The sequence below is a fragment of the Bicyclus anynana genome, chromosome 7, assembly GCF_947172395.1.
Source record: "Bicyclus anynana chromosome 7, ilBicAnyn1.1, whole genome shotgun sequence".
NCBI lineage: Eukaryota > Metazoa > Arthropoda > Insecta > Lepidoptera > Nymphalidae > Bicyclus > Bicyclus anynana.
This window is the reverse complement of record NC_069089.1, coordinates 16,126,333-16,142,492: the sequence shown is the minus strand read 5'-3', so window position 1 is coordinate 16,142,492 and position 16,160 is coordinate 16,126,333. Positions and strand designations below refer to the sequence as shown.

The 16,160-nt window shown below is 37.5% G+C and overlaps 1 protein-coding gene across 2 annotated transcripts in view; it reads left to right on the top strand.

Annotated features, from left to right (window-relative positions):
• LOC112047231 (transcription factor cwo) overlaps positions 1-15,642 on the top strand; it is a 47,991-nt gene extending 32,349 nt beyond the window's left edge. The window contains exons 2-9 of one of the 2 annotated variants that reach the window (XM_024084268.2): positions 1,818-1,923; positions 3,233-3,416; positions 7,454-7,615; positions 8,105-8,299; positions 8,871-9,040; positions 10,035-10,181; positions 10,598-10,688; positions 10,807-15,642. In XM_024084268.2, coding sequence (XP_023940036.2) covers positions 1,818-1,923; positions 3,233-3,416; positions 7,454-7,615; positions 8,105-8,299; positions 8,871-9,040; positions 10,035-10,181; positions 10,598-10,688; positions 10,807-10,985 — 1,234 coding nt within the window. In that variant the 3' untranslated portion in view covers positions 10,986-15,642. Of the gene's footprint in view, positions 1-1,817; positions 1,933-3,232; positions 3,417-7,453; positions 7,616-8,104; positions 8,300-8,870; positions 9,041-10,034; positions 10,182-10,597; positions 10,689-10,806 lie in introns of both variants that reach the window. The other variant, XM_024084267.2, reaches the window with a different exon arrangement.
• The last annotated feature ends 518 nt before the right edge of the window (positions 15,643-16,160 follow it).

Below are 16,160 nucleotides of genomic sequence, written 5' to 3'. Positions count from 1 at the left end.
CTCATTCTGAGAGGAGACTCGAGCTCAGCAGTGAGCCGAATATGGGTTGATAATGATGTAATAGTACAATTTAGTAGTAATAAATTAAAACAAACACGGTCTTGTGTTTTTAAAGACCCATAAAAGCATTTTGTAATTCAAACGAACTAAACGCACATACCTGTATCTACGGTATTGAATTCTGAATTTCATATTTGAATAATTGTTTCTTTGATCACGTGTCGATTGTCCAGACAGGAAATCATGTAACTCGATACCTATGTATCAAGTTGTTGTGTTCTAGAAACTATTTAGTTTCTTCAGAATTTTAAAATGAATAGCCAACTTGATTATTCTCGTACTATTGCCGCCAAGTCAATGCTATATTTCCGTCTGTATCAGGTTAAAAATCTACCTTCCTATCAGCTGTACCAATGATACAGGACCCCTGGACAACAGTGTGCCTAGTGGGAGTTTTCTATGTTTTCATACTGTTACTATGGCGTTAACGTAAACGCGAATTTATAAGGAATTGTAACAGTTGTGCAGTAGTGCCACTAGATGGCGCTGTTTCAATTCCTTAGAGATTCGCGTTTACGTTAACGCGATCGTCACAGTATCAAACTGCCACTAGGCCGTCTGGGGTCTCTATTGTGTGAAAGGAGAATATATTAAAATGTAATCCAGAGTAGACGTATTTGACGTTACCCCTCTGTCAAAGTATAAGATCAGTACTTTTTTCCTCCCTGATCTTTTAATATAACTTATTAATCCAAATTACGCTTGTATGTGTATGTTTTATTTATTAATTATTTTTGAATTATTTTGTTTATTTATTTTTCTTTTGTGTCTTCCCTTAGATGCCGTCTTGTTTTTATGTTTTGCAGGTTTTCATGTATGTATGTGTGTATGTATGTATGTATGTATATATGTATTTCTTTGTATATATGTATGATGTAGTTAAGTATAGTCTGTTTGTATTATTATTATGTATTATTGGATATTATTTATGTATTTAAATTACTTAACTTTTCTTATTTTTTGTGTGCGTATACCCGAATCGGTGCTTACGTTTTTTTTTTCTCTTCCACAGTGGTTGTCTGGAAGAGATCGCTCTTTAGCGATAAGACCGCCATTTGTACATTAGTTTCTAAGTGTTATTATAAGTTATTGATTATTTTTGTTTTTAATGTACAATAAAGTATATTTCTTCTTCTTCTTCTTCTTCTATTTCTATAGAACCGATGTTTCATTGTTGTAATCGTTTTAGCCGTGTAAACGGCTCCCTCAAAATGCTGATTTGTGTCTTTGAAATAAAAATCGATCAACAACTTATTTAGTGTACTATAAACTGAAGTTACGTTTCATTGGTAAGTTTTTTAAAGATCAACAAACAAAAAACAATATCAACGGATAAAAATTATCCATTCTTAAGCCGGAAGAGCAAAACATCGATCAAATAATCAAATATTCTGTGTAACGAGTGTTTGGCAATCTGTGTAAAAAATATACATGTGTGTATTGCGAATCGAATTTATAGTTGTGTTTAGTGTAAGGACGCCATATATTTTTATTGGTGTTAAATATTTTCAATGTGTGAATTCACCTCGTCCCTTTAAATTTTGTTAGTGAATTTGGGTGCGATACTAGTCCTTATGTATTTAGTCTGAGAGCCCATGGTAGGTGGAAAGCCATCGCCTATAAACAGAGTCACACTTCGGTGTTTGCAATGCATTAAATCCGGAGCTTTTTCCTTCAACATCATATCTCGAAAGCGTCAATCCGTTGGCGGTCTGCAGATTTAAAAAAAATCTTACCTGTTTGTTATTTTGTTCCAGTTACAACTCCAACGATGGCTTCGGTCGCGGCGAGGCGCACGGCTACGCGCCGCCGTCGGAGGACGAGGCGGAGTACCCGCCCGGCGCGTACCTCAAGAAGGGGAAGGTCTCGAGGGCAAGTCATACTGAATATGCCCGATTTTTACTCTTTATACTCTTTATTCCGTTCGAAATTCAAAATTCGTTTATTTCACGTAGGCTTATGCCCGATCCACACCGCAACGATAAAACTGCACAATCTACGCAGTCTCTTTGTGCAGTTTTGTTGAACGTGTGAACAAAAATTGGCGCGAATTTTTTAACCGTGCCGTTGTCGTGCGGACCGGGCATTAGTTTACAAGCACTTTGACTATTTGTAGCCACCGTTAGCTGGACTTTATTCTTGGAATTTTTCAGTAATAATTCATAGCCTGAATTGGGGCAGTACTACTGTTACAAACCCAAGTTATATCACGTGGAGAGCACGTTAAGCTGTCGACTTAATTGACATCGATCGTTACTGGGTCAGACATTATCACCCTGAGTCTGCCAACCCATATTGAGGCAGCATGGTTGATATAAGCTTCAAATACCCTCTCCAATGAGAGAACTGGCCATAACTGGGTCATTTAAAATAAATTAACAACAATAGTCCTGTTAGACACTCAACCTGTCAACCCTCCAGGCTTTTGTTGTTGGTCCATCTAAGACATTTGGTATTAATCAAACCATTTTGAAAAATAACCCCGCGCGTTGACGTTCTTTTGTTTTTAATGTGCACTGTACATATTACCTGCGCGTAGTTAATTTCAGAGACGATACTATTAGCATACTCTTAATTTATATACAATCTATAAAAGCCTATCGTCTTTTAACCTATTATCATTCCTTTTGCGAAAACCTAAGAAATAGTTTATTGATTTTTTGCGGTCCGCAACACCATGACTAACTAACACGTGTTTGTGGCCCCTTTGAGAAAAAGGTTGAGTACCATTCTGCTAAACCATAAAATCCATAATATTTTAACCACTTTATGCTTCAACATCTTAGACCATTATAAAGAAAGGACCTGCCTCGTAAACCGTTACCCCTCTGTCAAAGATTAAGAATTAATGATCTAACGCGTTTATAAAAACTGTTGCTATAGAATCGATGTTTCATTGTTGTAATCGTTTTCGTCGTGTAAAGACCTCCCTAAAAATGCCGGTTTGTGTAGTTGAATGGCATAAAAAACGGCCAAAAACTTGTAGTTCAGTAAAAGACGGAGTAACGTTTCATTTGTAAGTATTTCTACGATAATTTTATCAAATTTGTAATAAAAACGATTTCTAAAAAGAATCGATTCTTTTGATTCTTTTGAATTTGGGTGCGAAACAGGTCCATTCTTTTTAATAGTCTAAGTTCAACATAGTTCTGATTATCTCCTTTGTTTACAGCAAGACCCTATGTCCCACCGGATCATAGAGAAGCGTCGTCGAGACCGCATGAACAACTGCCTGGCCGACCTCTCGCGCCTCATACCACCGGAGTACCTCAAGAAAGGCCGAGGCCGGGTGGAGAAGACAGAGATCATTGAAATGGCAATCAGACATCTCAAGTTCTTGCAGGACCGTGTTAATGGTTAGTAAGATATCCTGCGTATCAGTGGAGTAGTGAATATCGTTGTTTGGCGTTGTTAGTAATGCTGTGAATGCATTCAATAGGTCATATATTCCATTCCCAGATCGAGTCAAAATATTTTATATTTTCTAAATTGGCTCTGAGTGCCTAGTGGGAGTTTTCAATGTTTTGATACTGTGACTATCGCGTAACCGTAAACGCGAATTTCTAAGGAATTGAAACAGTTGTGCAGTAGTGCCACTAGATGGCGCTGTTTTAGTTTACTGCTACGCGATAGTCACAGTATGCAAACATTGAAAACTGCCATTAGGCACACTGGTCTGGTAGTTACATTATTGCCACATAATTGATAAACACGTTACAAAAAGACAAACAGATACATTTATATTTAGGTTATAAGGGTAGTAATAGAGAAAAACAACAACTTCTTTACCGTCATGCTTATTTCTGTAGGTTGCGGGATGGGTACCTATAGTTCGAGATCCGGTATAAGGAATATATACCCTCATCTGTTATTTAATTGATACTAATATTACAAAGCTGAAGAGTTTGTTTGTTTGATTGAACGCGCTTATCTCAGGAACTACAGGTCCGACTTTGTTAGCACATTTATCGAGGAAGGCTATAGGCTACATATTATCCCCGTATTGCTACGGGAACAGGAACCACGCGGGTGAAACCGGGCGGCGTCAGCTATTAAGAAATAAATGATAAAAAATAATTAGATTGACACATTGCAAATTAGTTAAATCATATGATTATTTTTTAATAAATTTATTTAATCTACTTCCCTTTTTGCTTTAATTAATAAATATCGTACACTAGATAAAATAATATACCCAACAGAATTGAAAACGTAAAGGTTGCCAGCTTTCACACTGTAACTGTGGGGTTGCCAGATATAAACAGTTAATTAATGTCATACAAATAACCTCATCAGTTATTAAATCGTCTAATATATCAAACGAAAGCTTCTTTTATGCTTAATTTTACTGTATTAAGTAGCCTTTGATCTTTTTTTTTTTTATTCGTAATAGACTAGCGCTTGACTACAATCATGCCTGGTAGAAAGCAATTATGAGGTCTAGGTTGGAGCGCGCTTGCCTAGAAAATGCCTATTCACTCTTGTCTTGAAGGTGCACAAATCATAAGTGTTAGGAAACACAGAAGCTGGAAGGGCATTCCACAACTAGTTCATGGTTTCTTAAATTTTGTTTTAAAACGTGTCTGGCCACAACTTGACTAGGCAACGTATTTGCAATGTGTCAATGTGAATATTTTCTATCATTTATTTCTTATTCCAAATAAATAACGTATGAGGGTATATATTCCATATGGAGGATCTTAAACCACTATGATTGGAGCCTTAACACCTGCGCCTCAGGTTGACACAAGGCAGTTTTGTAGGTTGCAGTAGCTTACGAAAAGTTCCCGTAGCCCAGTCATCAGGCGACGGGTCAGAGGACCGTGGGTGAAGAAAGTTTCCATAAGAAATTTCCCATGTAAAAAAGGACAGTTTTATAGGACACGTTCGTTGCATGACCTGCAAGGATCTATTTATAAGTTATCATCATTATCAATCCATATTCGGCTCACTGCTGAGCTTGAGTTTCCTCTCAGACCGATAGGCCAATGGTCCACCACGCTGGCCCAATGCGGATTGGCAGACTTCACATAGGCAGAGAATTAAGAAAATTCTCTGGTATGCAGGTTTCCTCGCGATGTTTTCCTTCACCGTTTGAGACGCGTGATATTTAATTTCTTATAATTAAATCTATTTATGGTACCTATTTCACTTACCATCAGTAGGCCTAAGATGCGTACAATGACATAATATTATCGCGTAGCATTTGAAAATATCGCTCTCTCTGTTTCTCAGCGATAGGACGAAAGAGTGAACAATATTTTCAATTATGCCACTATTGGTTGACTATTTACTATATGTCTTTATTTCATTTAGAGTTATGTCATGGTGTGTATCTGAGGCAAATGTTAGGATTACAGGTGTTATAATTGACAACCATCTGCTTGGTTATATATAAATAGAAAAAAAATTATAGGTACCTTTAAAATTATAGATGTATCCATACAAGGAATGTAGGTAGGCAGTCAGACTTGTGACTTAGTTTTCTTCAGCCGACGCTCCATGATTGATTCACATCTGAATTATTAACGTAGTAAGTAACCTGCATATATCATGAATACCTATTTGTTATGTGCAAAACGGATACATGTTTTAAATTTTTATTCTGATCATGCTCGTTTTGTTACTATTGAAATAATGTTTTATTCTAAAAATACAACGGCTGTACTCGCTTCTTTCCACGTTATGTTAGCCAAATATCGCGTAGAAAATATGTGCGAAGAAAAGACTTACACATTTTCAGATTACAATTTTTGCTGGCCACACATATTATTTGCAAATAATTCATACCTTGGTTTCACACAAATTCAGGCGTTTGACCAGTTTACCTATAAAATACTAGGTTGTGATCTGTTTTGGGTCATCTGTGTATTATGCAGACGCTGTGTATTTTAGCAGGGTTAAAATTGCTGGTGGAAATAGAATTATACTCCAGCCTTTCTTGGTGAATACTGTTTACCAACAATCAAATTAAAAATGAGGGTATAAATCACTAGCCATTTCACACCTAATAATAATATATAATTAACTTGTTCTTAAATTAATGAAAATAAATTTGATTAATAAGCTTAGAACACTTTATAAACAAACCATACATAATTTTAAAAAATAAGTTATGAAATGACATGCGTTTTCTAACTTTATTTCTAATTTCTTTGTTGGTAAACAGTACTCATCAAGAAAGGCTGTAGTATAGGTACAAGTACGAGTAGCTATATGTAGAGCAGTTAACACGTTCGCTGCGGTACGAGGTCAATGGACCTCGTACGCCTAGCGTCTTCAAGAGTCACGAGGTCAATGGACCTCGTACGCCTAGCGTCTTCAAGAGTTACGAGGTCAATGGACCTCGTACGCCTAGCGTCTTCAAGAGTTACGAGGTCAACTGACCTCGTACCGCAACACATAAAGTTTTAGTTTCTGTACTTTCCAGTACAGAAATATCAGTGCTGCAGCGAACGTGTTAACAGGATGGTTAACATGCCATGCGAGTTATATTTCTCTGTTATAGGAGATTGTTATTCATATACCATCAATTTGGTATCTGGTTGGTTCGTCATATGGTAGTTTTTGCGGAAGTCTAGCAAACGCTCAATCGCTCTGTTACAAAACCAGCAAAATACGAGAATACGATACGAGCTTAGAATATTAATCAGTGAGCAGTAAACCTGTCGCGAATATGTAATAACGGCGAAATTTTATACAATTTAGACACATGTAACATACATAATACTGCTCGAGAAAGTTTAAGCGTAAAATTGTTAAAATAAGTGGACTTACTTGTCGTAATGTCTTTACAGCCTTAGCACACAATATTAAGGTCATGTTTAGTTTATATTGCTTGCAAAACTTTAGCCGTTAAATTGTAAAATAAGTTAAGTTTTAAACCTAGCTTTCACGGACTTTTAGAGAGATGCAGTTCATAGCCACATAATTGGAGGTCTTAATCAGTAATTTTTCGCGAGAGTTCAAGCGTAAAGTTGCTAAATAAATTCAGTTTTGTATCGTAAACCTTAAGACAGACAGTACCTAATTGTTATCAAGCCAGAGGGATGCAGTTATAGCCACATAGTATTCAGGCAATATTTCTGGCGAAATTTTGAGGATAGAGTTGTAAAATAAATTAAGTTTCGTATCACAAGGCAAAACCTAATTATTATTATCGAGCCAGACAGATACAGTTCCTATAAACACATAATGAAAGCCCGTATTCAGGCAGTATCTTTCGCGAAAGTTCAGGCTTCAAAATAAAATAGGTATGTAGGTAGGTGCGTAAAAAAGCGAGGACAGCCGTTGTGCACAATCAATCTGTCGTATACAACACTGAAGGATGCTAATGTTTGCGCGAGTCCCCGCCGCCAGAGGTGCTCCATCTTGCGCGTTGCGGTTGTTGTAGCGGCGGAGCGGCAGGCCTCCGACGAGTTCCGCGGAGGCTACCAGGAGGCCGTGGCTGAGGCCGTCCGCTTCCTCGTCGATGTGCAGGGCTTCTCCCCCGCCGACGGCCTCTGCGTGCAGCTCGCCACGCATCTGCAGCGGCACTGCGATGGCGTCACCAAAGGTTGGTGTCTGAAACTACCATCGCAGTTGTCTCTCCACAGATTGCAGAGGACGTTGTCTATTGGCCATTGAGTAACAGGTTTGTCCTGCTTTACTAATAATCTATAGATCGACACCTGGGCTGTGTTTTCGAGGAAAAATCAAATATTAAAGGGAATTTGGAATAGCTATTCGTTTTCAAGAATCTCATTCATTATTAACAAGTTTAACCATATTCGGCGCACGAGTCTACTCTCAGAATGAGACGGGTTAGGCTAATCGTCCACCACGCTGGCCCAATGCAGATTGGCAGCCTTCACACACGTAGAGAATTAAGAATATCTTCAGGTAAGTTTTTCCTTTACAGTTTGAAACACGCATTCATTCATTACATGTACATAGATAATATTTCTAAATTTAGGTGTCTTCGGGCATTTCCAATATCGAGGGGATATGTTAAAAGATAGTTGGCTCGCCCTTCGTCACGTCAATCCTCTTCCGTCGATTCCAGGTGATGTGATGCTGCGAGAGAAGACGCGAACACATCCCGGGACGTCATCTTCAGAGACGACGAGTTCTTCGAGCAGTTCCCATGGATACGCCGTAAAGGTGATCCAGAGGCCGGAGTTGCCGCCCGCCTTCGTACCTGAACCTTATGAGCAGGATCCACCCTCTGGACAGCATTACCCCATGGAATGTGAAAGAGGTATAACTAGTTATTGAAGGCATTTTGAGTAAGCTAAGTGTTTCCATCGATCTTATTTATAGTACACAGACTACAGTGATCAATGGCGTGGCTACCCCGGGGTCCGTTAATCCTTACCAGAAAATGGCGATTAAGCTGAACTTAGAAAATTTCGAAAACGAAAAAGAGCTGATGAACATTTTTAGTTTTTAGTTGATAAAGCCTAACCAGTTTAGAAAGTAGTGGGGCCCTATTTTTGGGGCCTATGGGGTTGCTCCAACTAGGTGCCCTGCCCTATTGCCACTTCAGCATCGCGACTCGCTGACTCAGTCAGTGTCAGTCTGTATGTCAGTAGCTTTGATCCTTCTGCGTATCTCCTCATTTCTGATTCGGCCATGCAGAGAAAGTCCAAGCGTTGCTCGCTCCATCACTGGCAACACGCACTGTTCGAAGAGTTTCATCTTCAGGCACTGAAGGCTCTGTAGTCTTTAATTGCCTTGTAGTAGGCCTTTATAATAGGCTGATAAGGATGACAAGCTTACGAGGTAGTCGTATGCTCGCACAGTCGGGTAAAGCTGGTGTTTACTTCCAGTACAAAACCAAGTGCCGGCCGAGGGCGCCACCGAGCCGCTGCAACTAGACGGCCGCGCGCGCGACGCGCTGCGGAAGGTCCGCAAGCTCGACCACAACGACGACTACCTGCACTCCTACAAGTTCAAGAACTCTATCGAGAGGCGGTTCAGCAGATCGCAGGACACAGAGGTACATCAGAACTTTGATTCGTTTCATTTGTAACCATAGAGTCCCTAACCCTAGCTATCAGCAGCTTTGTGATTTTTTAAATGCTAAATGTTTGTCATGCATGCCATAGGTTTGGTGGTGGTAACCACAGATATAAGAAGTAGATCAAGCACTTTATTTGTGTTCTGTTGTTTGTGCTTTGGGAGATTTCAATGGTCCTTTATAACACGTGCGAATTAACTTGACACCTGGCAAGTAGATCCGCGCGAGCTGTACATACACCTTATTCCTTTTATATTTATATTAACCATTTCAATGCAGGCTCTTCAGCTTTTACAATAGGACTATAGTTACGATTATTAATTCCAGTCAGTAAAATGACAATTGCAACTGTCACTGAAATGTCATATTACTAGTAAAATAACATTTCAATGACAGTTGCACTTAAATAAATAAATCAGTGTCCAGTTGGCACAAATGAAAGCCTACTAAATATACTTAAACAACACACATCACTATCTAGCCCCAAAGTAAGCATACAAAGTAGCTTGTGTTATGGGTACTAAGATAGTTGATATTATAATATTCATATACATTTATATACTACATATAAATACTTATATAATGTATAAATACACACAGACACTGGAAAAAACTCATGCTCTTCACACAAATATTTTCCAGTTGTGGGAATCGAACCCACGGCCGTGGATGCAGAAAGCAGGGTCTCTACCCACTGCGCCACGCGGCCGTCATTTTACTGGTAAAATAACATTTCAGTGACAGTTGCACTTGTTATTTTACTGACTGAAATTAATCCTCCGACTATATAATCCAGCAGTGGAAGTCCATCAGCTTGTTATGGTGAAACGTATGCTTAAAATGTAACCCTCACAGGCATTGGTTATTGCCGCCCGCTTTCTCGCTCCCCTATTATCTTTCCTTTATATAGCTACGCAAAAACAAAGACTGTCGCTTATAGTGAGTTCTAAATATTTTGTGTATTTTGTACCAGATGACTGACGCAGCGGCGCACAACGGCACGAACGGCGCACCTCACGGCAAGATGCTGAAGCGGCGCCGCGCGCTCAAGCCTGCACCGCCCTCTGCATCCACGTCCGCCTCCACCTCCACCGAGGACGCGCCGGACACCTCGCCACAGGTAGCAGCTCACTACTACTGTACAGATGATTGACGCAGCGGCGCACAACGATACGAACGGCGCGCCTCACGGAAAGCTGCTTACTACTACTATACAGATGACTGATGCGACGCACGGCGCGCCTCACGGAAAGCAGCTTACTACTACTATACAGATGACTGATGCGACGCAGCGGCGCACAATGGCACGAATGGCGCGCCTCACGGCAAGATACTGAAACTGTGTCGAATGCTTCGCCGCAGATCTCATGTGTTTAGCTATCATATACCTAGCATTCAAATTTTCCAATTCGATTGGCAGTTGCAGTGTCTAGCGCGTTTAAACAAACATACAAAGTCTTACGATTTATAATATTAGTATATCTCCGGGTCAGTGTAGTACAATATATTAATCACCCATTTACGTATCACTTCCAGGACACGTCCAGCGAGTCTCCGCACAACCACCATTATGACAAGCCTCAGCCACCCACTCAGTACGTGCCAGTCTTCGCTCTCAATTCATTAGGTATGTATTGGTTTTATAAATCTTTACTTACATTCAGATCAGACCCAGATTAGACCTTTCGCTAGCTAGTTTCGTTTGAGGGTAAAAGTAATTCAACATATTTTATATTTGTTTCCAGGAAAATACTATGTGCCATTAAGCGTAGACTACACCTGCATAGCACGGCAACTCGGCACCATGGACTCGGACACGCGGCCCATCACGGCGTTACATCCCGTCACCATACACGTCAACTTCCCCTGCCTCAACTACCACGTCAAGCGCGAGCCGGGCGAGCGGCAGTGGCGGCCTATGTAGGCCGGGGACAGTGCCTGCCTGTCTGGACATAGGACTGATTCGACCAGTGTAGAGAGAGGACTGCGTCATCCTGTACAAACAGGGGACTGTGTCGACCTGTGTGGGCAGGGGGACTGTGTCAACAAAGTGTAGACTAAGAACTGTGCCACCCTGTGTGGACAGAGGACTGACAACCTGTGTAGGCAGGAGACTGTGTTAATTTATGTAGACAGTAGAGTACCGTCTTCTGTCTTCTTTGTGTTATGTAATAAGATTAGTTGACAAGTGCATAACGAAAGGCCATCATAACTGAAATTGATGGTGTTTGTTGAGATTAATCACCTCAACCTTAAAGCTTTGGATACAATGGATTATAAAACAAAATACTTGCTATAAAAGCCAAATCCACGCTACTTCAAGTTAATTGACGCCGATTCAAATGAAATCATAGTTTTTTAAATTCGTCAGTTTCAGCAAGTTATCTTGGATATGAAAGCAAAATTTAACACAGAAGTTATAGCAGGTTTATTAAACAAGCTTTTATTTCACAGGTTTCGTTATGTATTTGACTTGATTGGAACTTTAGTTAACTAACTTGAGTTTAAATCAACCTACACTAAGTAAGTCTATTTAGTCGTAAACAACATCTATAACCTCAGTTACATGTAATACGATTATGTCTAATTAAATAAAATATAAATATGTGCCAAAAATTAATTTCGTACAATGCTGCTGGTACAGCCGCGTACCTATTTAAATGTTTAAATAATAACATGATTTCCTGAGGAATATCGCTGTAAATCTTTGTCCTGTGCACTGCCGTGCACCTTTTTTGTTTGATAAGGGGGTACCTTGACAACATTTATCTGTAGAGATTTTGTTTAAGCTGGATTCACACGCACATACATGCTCGACGTGCAAGTAATAGTCATTCCTCGACTAAACATAATACTCGCCTCGGACCATAATTCGTTGTGAGACTGTGCATGAGTCGTAGACAGAGAAGTCTAATAAGATAATTTGTGTTCTGTAAGTTTAAAATTGACATTTCGACATCCCAAAATACTAAACTGAACCATTTTTTCATTAATATATTTTAAGCTGACTGGTTACTTATAATTTTAACAAGTTAAGGCTGGTATTCTTTGCATATATATTTACATAGTCCTACGGAAAGAAATGTATGCTTTCTGTCGGTCTATATACTTTTCTGTCTACGGTCTAGGAAATGACGTGACGTCACAGGAAATGTGAAAACGATGTCTAGCACTCTTATTTAAACTGTGTACAATACACAAACACATTGTGTGTACTGTGTATCCTATGTGTTGAGATGCCAAGAAAAAATAATTAAGATATAGCTCGGCAGTGTATTAATGGTCATTATTTAAATGCGTATCGAATAGGGGTCTAAGTGTAATATAAAAATGAAAGCTGATTTAAATTCAAAGCAGGGTGTCGGCAAATAAGGGGTGCTGTAAGAACGAATTTATTACTAAGAAAAACGGCAAAACATTTATTATTGTCTAATTTTTGGATATAGTTATTCTCATATATGATTTTTATAAATGCGACCAATTTAAGAATATACTTATTTGTTTAGAACTGGTTTCACGCTTCCAATTTCTAATATTTATGAGCTTTTGTATGAACAGAAATGATTATAGATTACACATTCATCTTGTCCATGTACTGTATTCTGTATTGTATTCTTACCAAAATTTTAAATAATAAGTAAGTATCTAGAATGCCAGCTAACAAGTAATTCCTCTGAGGAGAGGACAATCCTATTTTAAAATTAGAAGCGTTTTTAGGTACGTGTTAACTACTATCAATCTGTTAAAATGCTAACTTATTTTTTTATGTTTAGTCACAGATTTTAGATATCTAATTAGCATAACACATTTTTTTTTTAATATTTGAAAATAGAAAACGTAGGATAGAACAGTACTACAAACAATTTTCGTTAAGCATTTCAACCAGATTGTTGGTAAAATACAAATCAACTTAATTATTTTCAGAGATTTCTATATATTAATTTGTATAAAGTAGGTACCTATATAGATTATTCTTATTGTAAAGTAATATAATGTAAAGAAATTATATTTATTTAAATGTTGATACTACATTATACTTGTTACATATTATTTGCTTAAATTAAATAATTTTACATTCCATTTGCATATGAAACTTATTCTACCGGTGTAATGTGGTATTTGGTATTGATTATAAAATATTAAAAATATAGTTTAACATGAAATTTTTGTTATCTCGTTAAAGTTTATGAACAAGTTACAAGATACGATTATATCGATATATTTCTTTAAAAGTTATGCCCATCACTAAAGTCCGGCCGCTCAGAGATTGCGTTTCTGACACCTGTCAATGTCACCTTTTTAACCGACTTCCAAAAAGGAGGAGGTTCTACGTTCGGCTGTATGTATGTTTTTTTTTTTTTTTTTTTTTTTTATGTATGTCCAGCGATAATTCCGTCATTTGTGGACCGATTTTGAAAATTCTTTTTTTATTTTGAAGGGTTTGATTCCAGGGTGGTCCCATTTTTTTCATGTCAGGATCTGATGATGGCATCCTGGAGAAATCGAGGGGAACTTTCGAAAATCGTAGAGACGGCTAGTGCGTTTGTTAGTGTTTCCATAAGGTATTTTAAACCACTACACTTTTATGAAGGTCTGGAGTTGGTCTGATGATGGAGCCGAAACACAGACGATGGAACTCGACAACGATTTACAGCAGGTACCTTTTGTTTGGGCTTCATTTATTTGTATTGATGAGAACTTTCCACCTAGATGGGTTGTGACTGTATTAAGGGTCTGATGATGAAGGCGAAGGACAGTTAAGAGAACTCCTCAACGGTTCACAGTAGCTACCTTGTGTTTGGACTTGATAAATTTGTATTGATGAGAACTTTCCAACCATATAGATTGTGACTGCATAAGGGGTCTGGTGATGAAGACGGAGGACAGTCACCTTTCACGTTTTTCTGAATATTCATATTACGTGTGGATAAAGGGGGAAAGAAATTTTGTATATGAGTTAAGGTAGTATTTTTAAAATTGGGATTGTAGGACTTAGATACTTATCAGAAGAAAATTACGTTTCAACTAATTGCTTATTAATTTTTGTTCACACTCAGTAGGTGTGCTAACACTAAAAATTAAAAAATAAAAATTTTAATAAAAAAATTCAACCGACTTCCAACTCAAAAATTAACCTATACTAAAAAGCAAAAAATAACATCTTACCTATGTGCTACCTTCTGATCAGTTTGAAGGCGGTGCCAATCCAGTGTCATGTTTTAATTAAAGCCGTTTCTGAAAGAACCACAGAAATTTTGTAACTTAAACGGCTTAAATTAAAACATCACTGGCTTGGCACCGCCTTCAAACTGATCAGAAGGTAGCACATAGGTAAGATGTTATTTTTTGCTTTTTAGTATAGGTTAATTTTTGAGTTGGAAGTCGGTTGAATTTTTTTATTAAAATTTTTATTATATTAGTTAATATATTAATTCTTAATCATTTTTCCCAAAATGAACGTTATGTGGGTACGGTTATTGTAAGTTGGCAAAATTATTAAATTTTTACTCGTTATTATGGTTATTTTATGATATTTATATATCATATTGACATTGACAGGTGTCAGAAACGCAATTTCTGAGCGGCCGAACTTTAAGCATCTCCATGAGGCCAGTAAGTGCAAGCGAGATAATTGATTTATGGGCGACGAGCCAGTTCAGCTTACTATAAGTAGATTGTGAGCCTGATTACAGTTCGAGGCTCCCTTGTCATCAGGTATGAATATTTCCGCAAACTATGCATTGCATTATTTGTATACTCAGAGGCAAAAATAATCATATTTCAAAATTAGTCATATTAAAGAGGGCGGGTAATTGTGCCTCTGAGTATATTATTAAACTTATTTATTATGATTCGATAGTGACGTTGAGCGTTAGGTATGGATCTATAGGTTACACTCTATACCGTTAACCATGTAGGTATCTTAAGTATCTCCTTTAATAGTTAATCAATGCAATATGGGTATTTTACTGACCATGGTGCCATCACCCTGGTTACTCTGAACAGAAAACTTTGTAACCATTTCGGCTGACAGCAACCAAATACCCAGATGGTAACAAAAAGATTTTTAGGTCATTTACTTACCATGTTCTGGTTTTTTACATATTATAAAGAAATAAATATGTACATTTATATTATTATCTATATTTTTGTATAATTAGGTAATTGTTGGTGAAAGTGAACACAGAAGACTGTAACACTTGGTGAAGATAATATTTTAGTGTTGTTAGTTCCGGCTGTGATATAAGAATGTACCTACTAGTCAAGTGCAGTAATCCTTGACAAAGTTGATTTTTGGAACATTATTTTTGTTATAAGACTTGTAGATTTTATATGGTAACGCTAGATTTAGAAATATGTCTATATTATAAATATTCAGACTAAAAGGAAATAAATGCCCTAGCTTGAGATTCAAATAGAATCTATTTTCTATTTTTCCTTAGTCTGTGTTATCTATTAAGAGAGAAATTGTCGCCATTTTTCATTTTGTTTTGGACTAGCAACACGATAAACTATTATTTTATTTTTGTGTTATTTTGTTAGTCATAATTTTCAAAGATGTTTAAAATAAACATTTATAATAATTACCAAAGTGTTTTATTTATTTTCTCCTTTTAGTGTTCAAGTTCAAGGCTGATCAAAGAGATTCTCTGAAATCAGCATTTTTAGGTGTTTTCCAAATATACATAATTATTATTTTATACTCTTAGGTAATGATAATATAATATAAATAACTAGAGCTGCTTAGAAGCCCCATTCCCCGAAACTGTATGACCAAGACAAAATTTTCCCGGAGGGGTAAAAAAAGCCTAGTAGCACGCGCGCGCATGTTTTTCGGTGTATTTACACTTCTGGGATAATCCCAAGTCATCCACTGAAATTGTTTCCCGGGACACATTTTATCTGCAAACAAACACCTTCATTTTTTCGAGATATGTAGGTAGTCGCAAAAATTCAAAGTCTCAAGTTGGTTAACAATTCTGAAATTAAAACTATTGATGTTTACTAACTTCTCGAAAGTGTTTGTTTGTTACGCTTTCATTTCCAAACCATCAAGGATTTAAAAAATTCTTTGACCAATTTAAAAAGCTCTTCAGGG